The sequence below is a fragment of the Scedosporium apiospermum genome (genome assembly GCF_000732125.1).
Source record: "Scedosporium apiospermum strain IHEM 14462 chromosome Unknown SEQ_SAPIO_0088, whole genome shotgun sequence".
NCBI classification, from domain to species: domain Eukaryota; kingdom Fungi; phylum Ascomycota; class Sordariomycetes; order Microascales; family Microascaceae; genus Scedosporium; species Scedosporium apiospermum.
The window spans coordinates 227,574-245,996 of record NW_015971789.1 but is presented as its reverse complement, the minus strand read 5'-3'; the positions used below and the strand labels follow the sequence as shown (position 1 = coordinate 245,996).

At 51.7% G+C, this 18,423-nt stretch overlaps 3 protein-coding genes across 3 annotated transcripts; 1 reads left to right on the top strand and 2 right to left on the bottom strand.

Annotated features, from left to right (window-relative positions):
- Positions 1 to 3,502: 3,502 nt before the first annotated feature.
- On the bottom strand, positions 3,503 to 4,769 carry SAPIO_CDS3090 (uncharacterized protein; the record flags this gene model as incomplete). Its single annotated transcript, XM_016785959.1, has 5 exons — positions 3,503 to 4,083; positions 4,144 to 4,196; positions 4,275 to 4,339; positions 4,438 to 4,631; positions 4,715 to 4,769. The coding sequence occupies 5 exons, from the start codon at positions 4,767 to 4,769 to the stop codon at positions 3,503 to 3,505; spliced, it is 948 nt and encodes a 315-aa protein (XP_016643965.1).
- Positions 4,770 to 5,573: 804 nt separating this feature from the next.
- SAPIO_CDS3089 (Uncharacterized protein) lies at positions 5,574 to 6,367 on the top strand (the record flags this gene model as incomplete). Its single annotated transcript, XM_016785958.1, has 2 exons — positions 5,574 to 5,636; positions 5,771 to 6,367. 2 exons carry the CDS (start codon positions 5,574 to 5,576, stop codon positions 6,365 to 6,367), a joined length of 660 nt encoding a protein of 219 aa, XP_016643964.1.
- Positions 6,368 to 6,819: 452 nt separating this feature from the next.
- Positions 6,820 to 9,078, bottom strand: SAPIO_CDS3088 (uncharacterized protein; the record flags this gene model as incomplete). Its single annotated transcript, XM_016785957.1, has 5 exons — positions 6,820 to 6,974; positions 7,038 to 7,208; positions 7,286 to 8,648; positions 8,739 to 8,836; positions 8,964 to 9,078. The coding sequence occupies 5 exons, from the start codon at positions 9,076 to 9,078 to the stop codon at positions 6,820 to 6,822; spliced, it is 1,902 nt and encodes a 633-aa protein (XP_016643963.1).
- Between the last annotated feature and the right edge of the window lie 9,345 nt (positions 9,079 to 18,423).

Sequence of the window (18,423 nt, the reverse complement as noted above, 5' to 3'; positions counted from 1 at the left end):
GTCTACTCTGCTGTAAACAAAGTGCGCGGGAAGCCGCCATCCATCCAGCAAGGGTCGCGGAGCGGCTGGGTTAGGCTGGGCAGGTTGTGAACCAGAACCTCAGAACCACGGCACGAGTTGGAGGGTCCTTCTCCTTGTGGGTTGGTGGGTGGTGGATGGACGGAAGGAGCAAGGGAGCTATTAATTAGAGCCTTCGAAGTATTAATTAGAGGGGGTGCTCAGGAAGATAGCAGGAATCAAGTACCCAGAGGCGAGACTATCCGTCTGGGGAAGGTAACTGTACATGAACCGCAGTACATTAGTGTATGCAGGTCTGTCTAGTGCCTGCTTGGTGCTACGTTCCGGCTGCACTTCAAGGGCCGAGGACGGTGAAGAGATAGAGGGTGAACACTTTAAAGAAGATGGGAGGTACCGTCACTCGAAGTACTTGTACAGGTAATACTCGCACTTGCTTACTTTGCAACGGAGGTACCCGCAATGACCGTTGCTGGCAACAACCTCTGGGCTACAAAGTACTGGTGGAAGGAGCGTTTGGAATGGATGAAGGTGAGATCAATGTGATTCCACCACCGTCTCGCCCCAGTTCAAAGGGTCATCGCTTTTGGACAATCGGACCCTTTGATTTAAGTTTCTCTGGTGCCCTAGAGGCGAAAGTTGAGACCTTCAGCCTCAGGTCGAAACAGGGAAGTGGACATCTCGAGAAAAGACGGTTAGACCACTATGCTATTGATCGCAATGCAGCCTCAGCGGCACTGGCAAGCGGTTTCGAAGGCGAGGGAGAAGCAGTACGAGAACTTGACACGTTTGGTGATACATGCTCTACATACGGAGGACCTTGATCTATGGAGTATTTACGAAGCAATCAAGTCGGCGGAATAAATAATGATAGCGGCAGGGCAAACGGGCCAGGTTGATGGATCCATCCATGTGCCCTCTCCTCTTCGAAGTCTTACCACAGGGCAGAACATGAATCTACTAATATCAATTGATCCCTGGTGAAGCACTGTTTGTATTCGCAACATTGAAAGGGGGTCCAGGATTGATTGGTTCACTTGTCCCATGCCGTCTTCTGTCCTTTTCGCGTCTGCCTGTCGTTTCTGCCTTAATACGCTTGCCCCAGCACGGGGGTCTGTAAACCCGACATTCCATGCTGGATTAGGATCAATCGGTAGACCTTGGGAAAGGGTGAACTGCCCCTGAACTGTTCATGTTGTAGGTTCTTGTGGCTCTCAGTTGCTCCGCATGGGTGCATGAGCCATAATTCCAGCTGCGAATAATACTGCAATCTTTACGAAGTAGTCTGGCACTAAATCGATCATTTTCGACAATGATGAGTGCGTGCCTGCATACTTCGCGCATGCAGCCAGAGATGTCATTCGAAGTGAAAAGGGGTACACTCCACGACCAAAATCCATCACCTCAGAGCCAGATCTGCGATGGTTGCCAGTTGCGGAATGGTGTGGTCTTGCAGGACCCTTCACCCCTGCAGTCGCCAACCACACTCTCGGGCCAGCCCTGAGTCTCAGCCAGCCGATAGTGCTGACCTGTTGTTGAAACCTTGTGCCAGGTGGTGCGGCTGACCCGGATACTGACTGACCATCCATCTCAGAAGGCCACTTCTGAAGTGACTGTTGCAGTGGCTGCAGAGCAGAGTGTCAATCACAGGACCTGCAGTCTTGTGGACCACTCATTGGATCGTTCCCGGCTTCGCCGTTTACATGCCTCCCCTGCTGAGCAGAGAGCACACCTGGTGCCTGATGATGAATGACGGGAAGCCATCACCGCCATCCTTGCATTCATGAGTCTATCTTGTACGAATACCTCGGTACTACGAAGTACTTCACAGCTGCATTCCACCTGCCTGTCCTGTTCTGTAGAATACGAGATGTACATATAGCTATATTATCACCAAGGCCCGTGTCCTTTCGTACGACAATGCCGGGTGGATCAAAGTCGGCATGGAAGTTCCTTGCTTCAGCCCATCTCAGGCGAGAGAGTTTTCTGTTGCTCTCCTTTCATGCCACCGAAGTCCACTATTTTCCACGAGAGATCTCTAAGCATGCCCGTCTCGAGTGTAACGCCATCGCCTACCCGCCCATCGCCCGCTAGAAACACATCAGAAGGTGAATAGTTTTCGTCCGCATCGCCACACGGAAATTTTTGTTCCCTTCTCCCTCCACCAAAAAAGGAGGCCCACGCGAGCAGGGAAAGCTTTGACCTTTTGGTCTCTGCACCCCTTAAACCTTAGGCCCAACCAGCTTCAAACCAGGTCGAGGCATGACGCCTCGTCCAGTGACCTCATCATGCCCCGACACCGATGGACGCGCAATGCCAATGTTTCAAAACGGGAAGCACTAGGTGTCGCAAGCAGTCGTGTTCAGCGAAGATAATAATAGTTCATGTTAATAGTGCATGTCAGGAATGCCCCTAGAACCCCACCGTCGGTGGGACTTATAGAGGGTAATAGGCGGATCCGAATTAGACCTTGGGCTAGCTCTGCCCAAAAATCTTGACCTGCGCTTCATCGATGATCAAGCCTTCTCTCAAGATGCCGCATTGGGTGAGGTCATGACCACTGCGCTCTACCCATTCACTACTCTCGGCTTAAAAAGAGGCACCCCAATAACCTAGGTGATCCACAGTCTCGGTAGGAACCTGCAAGGCGACACAGGCAGGGAGGGAAATGCCTGCTGCGCTATTCCGCGTAAATCATTGCCCGGCTGATGATCTGTTGTTGTCGTCAAGCTACCTCTCATCAGATCTAGCTACGATGCCACTAGCCTTGCTGATCTTTCAGCCAGCTACTGCAGCGTAATTCCATTTTTAGCTCCATGCCTTTCAATATTCTTTCGATGTTGCATCGTTTCTGTGCGACCACTTGGTGGGGACCATGCTTCAAAAAACCAAAGAGCCTTTGCCTATACTGAGAACGGCTCAACAGGTACGCTGAAGTGGTCCTAGTACGTGATATAGGTTATCAAGATGCATTGGATGTTACCGAGATGAGATCAATGCTACCACCGTTCCGCACACCCAAGAAACAACTCGGCACACACCACAACGCTAGAAAAACCGACGCCGGCTCGGTGAAATTGGTCCTTATGCGCATTGCTCGGCGACGGCAATTTCCACCCCGCGTGCCTAAATCTCCTTCTCTAATATAGCTTGATGCCCGCATGGCGGGTGAGTCCTCTATCCGAGAACGTCCCGGCTGTGATCTGCTAGTACTTTTGCTCTATTCTCCTCAGGGTTGTTGGTGGTCAAAGTCACGAACAGACATTCGGGAGTCCATGGCGCGGTAATACTCGCAGCCTCTATCACCCTGTGAGAGGGCTAAAATCATTATAGGTTGTGCAACATTCATGAGACCGGTACGAAGTTAGATCTAGTCTTACACAAGGGATTTCCTTGACAACGACATAGAAATGGGGACGGGGACGAGAACTAAAGGCGAGGGAAAAGAAGAAGAGGGAAAAAGTAAGAAAGAGAGTGAGCTACATCTCTATAACTTCGAGCTGGAGCCCTTTTGTCCAGCAAGACCCTTAGCAATCTGTCCCGTAAACAAGAAATCGGGATACTGCACCCCAATTTCCGTCCCAACACCAACCGACCCGCCCATCCTCCACAGCGCGCCATCCACCACAAGAACATGCCCGTTGACGTACGAACCCGAATCGCTAAACAGGTAAATCGTCGCGTCAGAAATGTCCCTCACACTGCCCAGCCTCCCAGACGGGATGCGCTTCCCCATAACATCGTCGCCGACACCGCTGAGTCGCGACATTCCCTCGGTGTTTGCGATGGGGCCCGGCGCTATGACGTTGCTAGTGACGCCGAAGGGTCCGTACTCGAGCGCGACAGATGCCATGAGCGAGTCGACGCCAGCTTTGGCGGCCGCGACGTGGCCCTGGAGAGGCATACCGGTGTAGTGGAAGGTCGCGGAGATGGCGATGATGCGGCCGCCTGTGAGGCCGTCTTTGCTGGGGAGGGGGTTTCGCTTGGCGGACTCGACGAGGTGAGGGATGGTGGCTTTGACGGTGTTGAAGGTGCCAATGACGTCGATGTCGATTACCGCTTTAAAGGCTGGTGAAGGGGTGTTAGGAAGACTTTATACCGCTTGCAATGATGAAAGTCATAACGTACCGTTCGGGCTCATCCTAGATAAGGGTACCACGAAATTACCGGCTGCTCCGGCACTATCCAAGATGTGAGCTCAAAGTCAACGACGCCTTCGGGACTGATACGATTGTATACTGTAGGGTCGCTAGACTTACATAACGAAATCTATACCGCCCAATTCCTTCACACAGCGGCCCGCCGCGCTGGCAAGGCTCTCGTACTAGAGGCACAGTCGAGTCAGCGAATACAATTCCGACCTTTGGAAACGATCTCCCTTCTGCGGACATCCTGCCTTTAAGGCCCAGACACTAGACTTACGCTTCGCACATCGCAGCCACCAATGCCAATCACCCTAGCACCCTTCCTTGCCGTCGCGATGTCTTTGGCCGCCTTCTCGGTCTTTTCAACGTTGCGACCGATGATGCAAGCATCGGCGCCGAGCCTCACCATAGCTCGCGTTTGAGCGCTGCATATCGTACCAGCGCCTCCCGTCACAAAGACCACGCGCCCGTCTATCGTCGAGACAACATTAGCATCGACGTCCGAGAAATGACGGCTAGAGGTTCTTGAGAACGAAAAAGTGGGCGAGACGTACTGAACAGTCCATCCTTCCAGACGGGGCTGAGATATTCAGATTCGGGGATCGACATTTTGTTTTCGTGTCGCGGGTATATCACGGCAAGGAACGGGCACTCTTGACACACACACACAACTGGACGGTCGACTCTCTGGTTCGAAATCAAGCGAATGCGATTGTTTATATTGATAATATTTTCAGTCGACAAACTCCTTTCAAGGGAAGGGAACTTCTCTTTAATATGTGGAGGAGAGAAACGGAGTTCGGGCCTACAAATGGTTTAGTGTCCCCCCGGACTTCTTTCCCTGCCTCCGCAATCCGCTGGGATTAAGCCTGGGGAAGCTACGGGGCTGCCGAGGTCGACGAGCCTCGGCTCCGCTGTGGATTGACGTAATCAGCAACGCGAAAAAGCTCCAAAGCGTACCTTCGTACTTCGCACTCGCATAGCATCTTGTTGGCCTGAGATCCAAGACATCCACATTTTATGCAGTGCGGTCTGCATAATGAGTTTGCACTAAAATGGCAGCTCAAGCCACTTTTGGCCGTTGCCGCCCGCCTTAGTAAACAGACGGCAGCTACTGGCACGCAACTGGGTCCGCCCGCTTGCAGTTCTCCGCCTTCACAGCGCTCAAGGCACCAATGGGCGAGTGTCACCCCCTCAGCGAATCAGACGACGCCCCTCATCAGGTGCTTGATGCTTGACGACACACCATCATTGATCCCTTCGACCAGACCCGGCCGGAGAATCCCCTCGACGCCCAAACCTTGAACCTCGCATCGTCCCAAGTCGCGATATATCTCTTCTCGCCTCGTCAATCTGCGCCGTCTCTGTCTGTCCGAAACATCCAAGAGTCCACAGAAAGTCGTCTTCCGCATCATGACCTCCAAAAAGGTTTCCGCGCTGAAATTCGTCGGCACCGTCTCGGTCGGCCTGCTAACCGTACGTCATGCCCACTGCGTCATAACCCCTCCTCCCCCTCCCACCTCCAACTCCCGTCCCCTTCCACAAAACGAACAATAAAGAAGGGGGGGAGTCGTAACCACTTGACTGACCTCGTCTCTCCTACAATGTAGGGCGTCTCCTACACTCTCTCGACCCTCGCGGCCCCCGCCCTCCTAACCCTCCCCTCCGCGACCACCGCCTCAAAAACCCTCACCTCCCTCTCCTCCTCCTCCGCAACCCACCTAACGACCCTCTCCGCCCTCTCCTCTTCCGCATTCGCCCTCGCCTTCGTCCTCTCCCCCCGATCCTCCCGCCACCCTTACCTCCTCTACACCTCCCTCCTCGCCGCCGCATCCGCCTTCGCCCCGCGCCTCGCTCCCTTCCTCCTCGGTAGACCCTCGACCCGACCCGCTGCGCCCGCTCCCGCTGCTTCGTCGTCTCCGCAGAGGAGGAGGCCTCAACGCTCCATGGAGGCGAGCTACGAAGTCCTCGGCGACGCACACAGCGACGGTACCGTGAGCGGTGAGGAGGTCGAGGAGGATCAGGCTGCGCAGCAACAGCAGCAGCAGAATGGCGAGGAGGTCAGGGCCCAGGTTGAGACTTTCCTTAAGGAGAGGCTTGTGCAGACTAGTCTTGCGGCCTTGAGCTTCGCTATTTCTATCGTGGGTATTTGGGGTGATGGTGCTTCGGAGGTTATCCGAGGTGAAACCATTGTGTTTGGGTTGTAAGGATTGGCAATCGCTCTTCGACATCTTTTTTTTTTCGTTTGTTCGCAACTTTTATGATGACCATATGGAGATGAGAGAGGCTGGAGATTGAAGTTCTTTCGCCAATCATTTATTTACAGTGCCTGGTGCCTAAGAATGGCATCTCGCACCACGAGCAGTTAACCCTCACCTCATTTCATTTCTTCTTTGAATGATTCAAGCCTGGAGCAAGGGGATGGGTTGTGTGGGCATTCGAAGAAAGGAAAAAAGAAAAACAAGCTACTAAAAACGCCGCTCTTCTTCTCCATGTTAAGTCCAAATGGACACTCTCACACACACACATATATGAATATACCAAGGAATAGAACTTCAGTTCATGTAATACTATCACTCACTATCCTATTTCACAAACCAAAATATTAAGAAAAGAGAAACAGCACGCACAAGGCGGCCTATTAATTAGTATCAGACATTTACTCCTTCGACGCCGAAGATTGATTGTAGAGATGATTTATTCGAGGTGTGATGGTGGAGTCGAACCAGCGGCTGAACGGTGCATACATTACAGCCAACCGTTGAACAGGGTTATGCTTAAATGACCAAGCACGAATTCGCTTTCCGTAGATGTCTAGACGGCCACGGTTAGCGGACTGCGGAGTAGCACATGGCCAAAGGAGACTGGCACACTTACACATCGGGATGCTAGTGAGGAAGATGACGACCTGGATCGAGGCAATGATGACAATAGTCCACTTGATCCCCATGCCCGTAGTGACCCAGTCAAATGCAAAGAAGGTGAGGACGAAACTGAAGAAATTCTTAAAGATGATCATCATGGTAAATCCCTCAATAGCCAGATCACCTAGAAGGAAAAGGGGGAAGGGAAAAAAAAGTTAGCGACGTGATTTGACAGTCTTCAAAGCAAGGATGGCTACATACGGTAGGCGTCTACAATGTAGAGCGAGCTGGATACGGTGCTGATGACCATTCCAGCGACCTGAAGGCCGAAAAAGATAATGGGCACAATCCAATGGTACTTGCCAGTGATGAGTTGCGACGCCGTGATAGCGAAACCGTATAAGCCGGCACACCCAGCGGCGAACGCAGGGATGGTGAGGAAGATTCGGAACTCAGGCTCATAGATGCCGTTGTTCCTCCGTGTCAGCCACTTGACGCTGAAATCTGCCCCCAGCCCGGCCACAACGAAGCCTATTAGTGCGCCGACGAAGGGACCAGCATAGGCATACCCGTTTTCTACCTCGGTCCAAAAGTACGGGCCCCCGGTGAAAATAGATGCGATGATAGCACCGATAAAGACAGTCCATCCAATCATAGTACCTTGCACCATACAGGCCCACAAGAAAGCAGGGTGGAACACGAGAGCGAAAGGCCGAAGAAGAAGTTCCCCGAAAGCGTCGTCCGTCTTCCTCCCGTTGAACGGAGCCAACGATTGAGCAAAGGTGCGTTTTGGCGGGATAAAACGAGCCGGGTTAAAGGACGTTGCCACTCCGGCTACTTCGGCCTTGGCCGGGTCCAAGTTCGTCGGTATGTTGTTTGCCAAGGTCTCGGTGCCGCCAGAAATCCTGGTTTCAGTATGGGGAGGCGACTGTTGAGCAGAGTCGTATGCATGCCGGACCTCCGCCTCCATGTCAGTGTTAAGCGAAGCGTCGCGACGATAAGCCGTCTCTGGGCAAAATAAGAACACCAAAACTAGGCAAAGGGCGCAGAAGATGGCGACGAAGTAGAATGCCCAATACCAGCCCAGGGACTCGGTAATCTTTCCAACCAAAATAGGAGTGAAGAATGCACCGCCAAACACGGCTAAATTAGTAAAAGCCATACGAATGCCTCTTTGGTGGACAAAGTAGAGATCACTGACGGCAGCGTTGACGAGAGTCTCGAACGGAGCACAGCCGACACCCTGGACAACGCGAGCACCGATGAACGAGCCGTATTTGCCCAAACCGGGGGCCTTGAACTCTCTGGCAGAGCCAGCCCACGCGGAGGAAGCAATGAGAAGGATGAGGCCGAAAATGAAGGCATGTCGCTTTCCCCAAATCCTAGCCGAAGGGACGAAGAACACGGCCGCTGCGCCGACACCAAGCAAAAAGTATCCAGTCATCAAAGCCACCTTCGTAAATGTCGTCCTGAATATAATGGTCATAACGATTGTGTCCGCCGCGAGAATGGACCCGAGCGAGGTAGCAAAGATGGCGCTCATCGAGAGGATGAAGGTGATCGTGTCGCGTTTCCATATCGGCCAGTTGAGAGGGTCATTGGGGTCGTCTGACGGTTGAGGGACCTGAAAGATTGATTAGAAAAAGAAAAGAACCCGCCACCAAACCACGTTTCCTTTCGTGCATAGAACTTAGAACGAGAGACAGGTCCGTACAAGAATGATGGGCACCGGGCCCGACCTGTCGCATTTCAGAAGAGTATTGGCGTCCGCGATCTGAGGTCTCTCGAGGTCATCGAAATAACGGGTGGTCCCTAAGTTCAGGAGCAGCAGCGGCGGCAGCGAGAGTTAGCAAAGGCTCATACACACACACACATACACACACAAAAGGCGGATCGCAAAAAAAAAGGACTGCGGCTCCACAGAATAAGCATCACTAACCCGGAACCTTCTCCAGGGACTTAGACTCTAGGATGCCCCACGACATAGTTGCGCCTGCGGAGGTGTTACGGTCGGGACGCGAGGGAGACGACGGGTTCGGGGCGATGGGCGGCATTATGTCGACTGAAGCCTTCGGAGCATTGCTCGAAAACGAGAGAGAAATATCAACTGCGACACGCGTTGCTCAGGCGAGCCCCAACGATCATCACGAGAGTCGACGTCGAGATTGAAGTTGGACGACGGATGGATCGAGGATGCGCGGCCGCCGACGATGATTGGCTGCGCCCACTTAAGGTGGTTTATTGGCTCCGCCAGTGAGGTAAACTCTGAAGTACAATTTCGGTACTTGGCAATTTCCGCTTGGCGAGAGTCTGAATGCTCTGGTCCAGTGCCTGGTTGATGGTGGCTGATCCCCGATGCTGTCAACCGAATCTGGTCTAGCGTTGGAGCAGAGGGGCTGGCAGGTGCGGCACTGGGATTTCGGACACGAATCTATCCAGCACAGACGTTGCCCATACAACCCCTACGCATTGGCATCACGATGCGTGACTGAAACTACTGTGTATGCCACTCTTTGTCGATTCAGACCAAGCCACCTCTAATCGCCGAATCTCTCCTTTCCCAATTCCCATCTCGAACACGGGCCGACTAGATCGCGTGTGATACATTTTGATAGGGGTAACTCAGCTGCGCAACTCACCGCCCCAACCAGGCAGCAGTTTTAAACCCCTTCTCTTCGAGCCCAGATGGTCGCTAAATCGTCCGACTGGCGAAGAAAACCGCAACAAACTGTGTATTATACCTTCCACTTTAAGCATCATTTCCCACTTCTTTCACATTAGGCACGTATCAACCCAATTCTGCTCTACGACGGAACGCATCGGAGGTGATTGGATTTGAATATCGTGTATCATTACTGTACAGTTTGGACGTCAAGTTAAACCGGGTCCTGCCATCTCAGTCTTCACCGCCTATCGACGTAGTCCGGTGACATTGCAGGATTGCGCCACTCTCAACGTCCAGCGAAACAAAAATTCCACCAGTGCTGAAATGGACCGGAGTTTAAACACCGGCAGAGGTGCTGCTCCCTTTGCCAAACAGTGTCACGGGAAGTCACCCAAGTCCCGCCAACTGCTTCGTCCACTAAGAAGCCGATTGTAGTGGAAGTAGGCATGCAGAACAAAGCTGGTGGTTAGAAAATGTCTCGGTCGACGGCAGACCGAAATCTCCTTGTTGGTCTGTCACGAGCAGCCATCGGTATTTGACCGAGGTGGATTGGGGAGGATGACGGAGGCACTGCCTACGCCGGACAAGCCCTAGAAGATTGAAATCAAAGCTGGCAATACCACTAACACTGTCTCGCTCCACACCCATACACTTTCCACGTAAGTGCCTTTCTTAGATGATTCGAAGATCATGATGACCGAACGGCAGAGAGCCATCGACCTTTTCTCACCACAAAAATCAGCGCGCGTCAGGGTCTCTGGATGGCTCGGTAATAACTCAGAAATCGCCACGGCTTCCTCGCACTTCCTGCTCGTGCGTCCGAGGTCGGTTGGCATAATAGCAAGCCTTGTCCTTGCACTCAAGGCTTTCAATCCCTCCAACGTCATTTCAACCTCGAAAGCTGAACCCTTCGAGGGTTTATTTCGGTATGGACGTCTGAGAGTGGTCGCAAGTAAGTGTATCGGCCATCCGTTACCTTGGTGTGGACGCAACAAGACTACTGGAATGGCCAATCGGACCAAGAGCAAATAGACGACGCAGAGAAGGATGCCTTCACCCTTGAAACTATTCGAGACAGTGTTAATGGAGGTTATTCGGTTGCGATAGAGACTCGTAGGCTGGTTCTGGCATAGTTTCCCATTGCATTGTCTTACCTTTTCCACTTTCCACACCATCATATGACTCTCCCCATTTACGCATCTTCGATCCTTCTCCCCCGGGGTCCCTCCCCAAGTACTCGCTAAAATCCTTCATTCTCACTCAAGTCGTCGGTGGGGAGTGAGTACATTAGGCCCCTCCCTCTCTTGACGAGAGTCATGAAAATCCAGACCTTCACTCAAGTCATCGGTTGTTGATAGGGTCTTCATCTTGATAATTGACGTTCCAGAGAATTCGGTAGCATGAGCGTCTATACATTAAATAAAGATGTGATAGAGCAGTCGTTCCTTGGATGCTTACCCACCCATTTCTTGCTCCATAATACGTCGGGTCTCGGCGCTTTGCTAGCAGCAACCGATCGAGGCGAAAGATTAGTGAGTGTCCGCCCCTCATCACAGCTATCCTGATCGAAGAACATCTGGGACAGGGATGCTGAGATAAGCAATCAATTGATGCCCTGGTCTGTATTTGTGAGACTGGCCGCAAAGGAACCTTGACCATCCGAGGTTCCGTCCTCAGGTGAGCCGGCGTTGCACACCGAACCGGTCTGACTACCCCCGAACTTCCGACGTCATCACCCCTTTCCACACCGCCCCGTCCCTAAATAGCATCAATGATGTGGTATCAGGGCTTACCAAGGAAGGCCCCAAGCCTGACAAAGACCAAAAGTCCTTCAAAGAAATAATGTTACTATGCGTTAACCATCACATTGTTCTCGGGTAGGCTGTTACCGGAGACGGTCTGAATATCTGCAAGAATCACTGCCTGTTGACGGTGCCGGAGCACTATTTGATAGCCTCAAGTTACCCAAGGACATTCCGAAACCGCCGACCTTGTATGCCTACGAGGATCTATCACTGACCTTACTAAATTGAGTGTAAACCCGAAAGGGATGCCCTGTAATAAGCGGAAAGCGGTGGATGTGAAGTCGGTGTGTGCTTGGTGGTTTCGACGATCCTGGCTTCAGTCCTTGATCCGCCAAGGGGCGTGGTTCTATATCACCGTGCTCGTCAGGGCCCTATAACACATCAATTGGCGTGCTGTGTTCGAGATATATCAGACTTGTCAAAAATGCTCCACTCCCTCTCGGTGCTGACATGTCGACAGCAGATGTGCGTTGACGCCAGTGTGGGTGTAAATGCAGGTGCAGGTGTGTGTGCAAGTTGTAAGTGGAGGTGGAAGTGCATGCATTCTCATTCCACCAATGTGTTCCCCACAATCCGCAAAGGAGCACATAATGTCCAATATCAAAATGCATCTTGTCCCAATCTGCGTCTCCCCGCTTTCTTGCTCTGCTTTCTGAATTTGGGACAGGCATCCTGGTCTTGTCTTGCCCTGACTTGTCTTGCCCTGACTTGCCTTGCCTTGCCTTGCATGGAGCATCAAGCAAGCAATTTCGGCGTGATGAGAGAAACATGCAAGAAACATCTTTAAAACTCGACGAAAAGCAGGGAGATGGGCGCGGGCATGCCAAGCTTTCGTACAGGTCCAGGACCCGAATGGCCCCACGTTTCCCCTCCTTCATACTCCCCCCCGCCCCTTCCGATATCGAAATGGAGATAGTATACACAAGTAAGCTATATATATGTATTCGTGTGCGTGTGTATGTATGACGGATACGGGCGCTGGAGGGGAGTGGGTTAAAACAACGCCGCCCCTCACAAATAGACCCGGTCCTTGGTTGTTCCAGCTTGAAGCTACCCTATTACCTATTTCGGCGTTCCGCATGCTGAAAAAAAAAAAAAAAAGACCTTTTTCCGCAAGATGCAAGACATCGACACAGGAAGCCGAGCGCGAGGCCGCAATTCACTTCTCGATGAGTACGAAATACGGAGGTGGAATAATACTTCGTGTAATCTCACAGATCTAAACTGTGGAGGTCCGGCCCGATCCATCCCTGGTTGGCGATCCGCTCTCGCTCTATGTCCGTTACTTCGTAGTTCTGCGGAGTTCTTTTACACGCCACTCCTTAATTCGTCCACCTGCTTCTCGGCGTCATTTACAATACTGGCGGCCTTCATGCACGATCTTCTGAATTGGATCAAGCCCAACCTAAAGAGGCCCAGGTAGCCCTCACCTCTCTCAACACCATGACATCTACTTACCAAAGTTTCGGGTGGTTACAGTAGTGTCTAGGCTCATGCGGATGGACCTTCAAGGTTATACGACTGCGATTATTGACAGTTAAGTGATGAAACTTGTCGTCACTCACGTTTCTCGTTTACAAGGAGAACTAGCCGAACCAAACGTTTCGTAGTTCGGTATGAGGCATGAGTTCGGAGAACATGAGGATGGGAGAGGTGCATATGGATATATATATAATTCTCTAAAAGGAAACACTTATTGAGAGATCGGTGGCACTGAGGTGAAAGGATGGACAGACAACCCTCGATGGAACATTGAACACCGCGACGATTTCCCTTGTTGAAACTGCCTCAAGCCAGTCGGTGCTCAAGGTAACCCTCCGCCTAGTGTGAGATGTGAGACTGCAACTAAACCCTACCAGAATCCGGGGAGTAAGAATCCCTCAATACGACATAGTTCTTAAACACAACACTTCCTTCGCCACGCCGGGGAGGAGTTATAGGACACCAAGATCTTATAGGAAACGGCAACTTTTTGGTATGTATATGCGAGGAGAAGTATCACCCTACGGTTCAAAATGCGACGTATTTCTATCACCGAGGTTGACCGATTTGGCTTGGTTTGGTGGGCGTTACACCCTAATTTCGAGCCTCTTTTTTTCATCAATGTTTTCTCCCTTCTAATTCTTCTAATTTTTGGGATGGTGTGGGTATTGAGAGGGATGTTGATAGACTCTTCCCGACAACTGCAGAGGTGATAAAACCTCACATCAAATGCAACATCGGCGGGGTGGCATCGGTGCCGGATCCGATTTTGGGGGCGAAAACAATGTGAGAATTGCGGACTCAACCAAGTCAGCAAGGATCAATGTGCAGCCAGGCTGCAGGTGGTGGCACATTGCGTTATCTCCACCTCTGGGTCAGGCTGAAAGCGCATCATCCAGCTCTCTGCTACTTTGTAGAAGAGAGAGATGGGTCCATTCCCTTGAGCCGTCTCGTATCGAACAAGTATGTGCGTATTGACAAACAAGAAAAGTGAAGAAAAAGAAAAAAATAAAGGGAAACAAATCACGCCTTGCTCTTGGGCTCGGGCCGAGTGCGCGGCATTAAACAACAGAAGAATATCTCGGTCTTTGAGAGGCTATATTTGAAGAATTATGAGTGCAAGTAATTCACGGGAGAGCGCGAACCCCCCCAAAGGGACGTCACGAGGCGCGTTTCCGGGGAAAAGATAATATAGGAGTGTTTCCTCCCGGAAGAAATTGGCCTCGTCTTGGACATTGTTTGATTCTGTTCCCGTGTTAGTCGATCCACGTCTCGGTATACTCCTCGTAGATATAACACTCTCCCGCACCAACAATATGCACCATCAAGGTTTCCAAATTGCCTTCGTTCGCCTCGACTTGTCGTCCCGTCCGCGGTCCCCCACCAACCCGACAGGGAAACCAACGCCTGCCTGCGGTCAGCACCTGCCTTTTCCCGCCTTTTCCGCCCCTTCTCGCCTCGTCCCTTGATTTCCATTGATCCGAAATCTCCCGTCCTGCTGCCCACGTTTCCACAGGAGCCGTGGGCGTGCAGAATTGTCGTACACAGAGTTGCCGTACCCCGGTGTCCAGTTCACTCACATAATAAACCTCATCCTTCATTCGTATGTCGTACCTCACTGCTGGAAAGAATCTGTGATGCAAGTTGGGCTAGAGCACCTGCACTGCACCCTAGGCGCAGGATTGACGCAAGGGGTAGGCATGACCCAGGTTCCGGAAGGGCATGCTGTTAAAGCCGTTGCGTCGTATTCGGGGCTTACACAACACTATGATCAAAGAGGGACAAGAACATCTGGCAATGATTCTCTTGTTCTCTTCCCCGGCAAGGGCCGCATCCACTTTCGAAACCGGATATATTGGTGCGCTGTATGTATGAGGTAGGCAGAAGAAGAAATCCGAGCCACGTGTTGATGAAATAATGCTTCGTAGAAGAGTGAGGAGAGAGAATATCGAAGTACACCCTCTGCCAAAGGGAAATGTTTGGGCGGCCTAAAACAGAGGCGTCCCGGTCCGTGGACCAGTAGCGGAGGTCACGGCTTGGAATTACTTGGTAGAAAGTAATTGATGGATGATGGTCGTTGACTGGAGACGAGATTGGCCATGAACAGTGCAAAGCAATGTGCAGAGCAATGAGTTTGGTCCGTCATGTTCCACTTACACCCTCTGTGACCTTCGAATCACTGGCCAGTCTTTTTAAACTTTCTACCGGCGCCAGACTCAATTCGCCTTCTTCTCTTCGCTAAGTTTCTTGCGCGCCCCCTCGCCTTGATGGACGGGAGCAATTATTACTTTCTTTGTCCAGATCCCCGAGCCAGGCGGCCGTCGCCCGCGGTGGCCCAAGCTCCACCCCCTCCCCCACTCTACTAGTACCTGCAGTCACGGTTAACCATCAAACTGAATTGATAGACACGGGTAACCGCCGACACCACACAATGAGCTTATCAAAGGGCGCTAGGCTTTCAGTAATTAGTATCTCGCCATGACGATGAGGCCGTGCGGAGGTTGAAATTGTTGAAGAGTGATGGCATCGGTCGACCACTGGCCAACGTTTTGTTTCTCAATGGCTCCTGCCAAGATCGCCTTCATCCATTCTGTCTCATCAGCAAAATATCACACTCTGGTGAGGGGTGTCGATATAGCCACGCCGACTCTGACACGGGAAGCAGAGCCAAGCGAGTTGAGTCTTCCGTCGCCTAGCTTAGCCCGTTATTGAGAAGGGCGGGGAAGTGAAATTGCAACTGGGCCTGGCCCACTGGATGGGTATAATAGAAGAAAGGGTTGAGCCGCTCAGGATCATCAAATATCATGATGTAAAGTATCAGCTCGTTCTCAAATCATGCGTCTCGAGCTCTCGTGCCCGAGAGAGGATTTGCCAGGTCGGAAGTTTTAAATCACCATTATCTTAAAACCTAGATGGGTTTAATGGATCAATCCTGCTAATGGGCACCCTCCCTTTTCCTAAAGCCTGATCCCTGGTGTGTCTTGCTGACCGTCTGAATCGGGTTCTGTGAAGGTTGCAAGCAGTGACAAGACTTGCCATATTAGTGTCCAAACCTGTGTGAAGGTCGAATACTCTAAATATGACACAGGAGGGTATCCATAGAACACCAATTCAAGCAAGGTGGGCTGCGCCGCAGAAAAATTAAAGGCTCGAACCCACCTGGGCTCATGGCAATTACCTAGATAGTCCACGCGCATAAGACCCTGTGAGATCGACGCCTAGACCCGTACTGCACAGGACATTAAAGGACTTCCCAACTGGTCTTAGATCGCAGACACGGATCGACGCCGCCAACGACATCCCAAAGCATGATACTGAGGTACTGCCCGTAGCTTTCAGGTTCTCCCTTCTTCTTTCTGCTGTATTACTTATTATAGTTGAGCCCAACACGTTTACAGTTACATCATGCACGAAAAATTTTCATGAACGGCCGTTTGGTATTATGTGAAAACGTAATAGGTTCAATTGTACTGTGTTTTGTCCTCCGTGGGAAGAAGGTGCGGGTTGTCCATTGACACCGTTTCTCCATCTTCACATGTGCCAGATTCGGAATGCCTTGAGTGATCAATTGATTCTTTCTAAGAAACCCATCGCCTCCTCCAAGGTCCCTTTTCAACGTTCCTGCTGCCGAGAGATTTCGTCAGTCCTTGGACATGTGCGAATCAAGGTTTTATCAACGCCCCGCCCCGCTCCTACCAGTCTGGTCCATGTCACGGCGAAACCAGCTGCAGGTGCGATGGACACCAGATCGAAACAATGTGGGGCCTTTGGAGGGAGGCCGGCCCCGATCAATGCCGGGATGGGCTTGAATGAAGACACTCAGCCTCGATCCGTTTGGTTGGTCTTCTTCAAACCGAACGGAAGTGGAAACAGACGCAACCCTTCTTCATCAGTAGTAGTGCTAGTCAAACTGCCCTGCCCGCTTTCCCCTCCCAAGGAAACACTCGCAGTGTCTCATCATCGGGAGCAAAGGCAAGGACCCCAGCACTACTGCAATGTAAGATGAGCGCTTGCGTCTTACCAACATTCATACCTAGATCCTTGTATAAGACCCTGTCCCATTCTTAGCCTCAGACGCATACGTGCTCTCTCACAGATCACTCCAGTCACCCGTTTTCTACATGGAAGAACGCCTGGCTAGGGAGGGTAAGTATTAACGAGAGCCAGTCAGTTTCTTTGCATCCTCGACACCCCCTGTTGCCCTTTTATGCCCTCCATCCCGATGGATATCCTCCTCAGAGGAACTCCCGATTATTCGACCGATTTGAAGCACTGCCCGGCTCCCAAAGGAGGGAAGCAGAACAAGGTGGAATGTCCGGAACCCGCCGATCGATCAGCATACCCTCGCAAAGGCCCTTGCTCCCACATCCATGATACCCATGCCCTGGTCGAGTGGCCCGCCTTCGTCCCTTCCCTTCCCTTCCCTTCCTAACTTCCCCGGCTTTTTACCCAGTGGGCCCTCCCTTTCGTCCCGTTTCCTCCCCGGACCGTGCTATACCAGACCTTTAGATAGCCGTGGGGTGATGACGAAGGCACGGGGCACCTCGAGCGGCCCATTGTAGCGCCTTCTTGCCAGCGCATCACCTATAACGAAGGGCCAATATACGGGGGAGCCGTCCTATTCATAGCCGCCAGCGGGAAGACCGCCCAGGCCGCCTGTTCTGCACCCTCATATGAGTTTGGATTAAGGGAACCAATATTCAAGAAAGTAAGGGGACAAAAACAGAACGTAATAATATTAGCAATACTTCACATCTCCCCGGAGTAGGCGCGGTCCAACTCGGCAATGGCTGGAGGGTAAACAACATCTTTTTGAAGGACAATGTTGTTGTTTCCACGAAAACCTTGATCATGAGGATGAAATTTCTCGCTATAAGATATGCAATATTGACTTGGTCTCAAACGCTGTCCTCTCACTGGACACTCGGCACCTCCCCAATAACCCCCCTCCTTTTGACAGGATTAATAAAACGTCTAGTCAATGAGCAAGAAACGTTACCGGAGAAGTTGTTTCGTTAACAATGGTCCCGGCTGCGCCTCGGGGGGTACGATGGGCAATCGGCGGGGAAGTGGAGGCGATAAGTGCTCCTGACGGTCAGTTTAGTCAGTCCTGAACTATCCAAAGTTTGGCCCTAGCACACCACAAGACCTCAATTGTACCTAAAGGGAGGGTGTGAGCAGACCACTAATATGCGATGAAGCGCATGAGAAAAGTTCTGGGGAGGACACCAACCTTTCCTTGTAGCCTAAGTAACCTAGACGTCTTCTCAGTCCACTTTCGAAATTGTACGGCGTCCTTCATACACTACGCCCGCAATGCTAGGGCAATGAATCATGCGGCTTGCACAATATGAGCATTGAGTGAGGGGAGAGAGCGGCTGGCTCTCCTCAACTCTGGCCGTTAATGGCAATGTCTTGCCCATTTTCAGACCCCTGTAGGTTGGCAG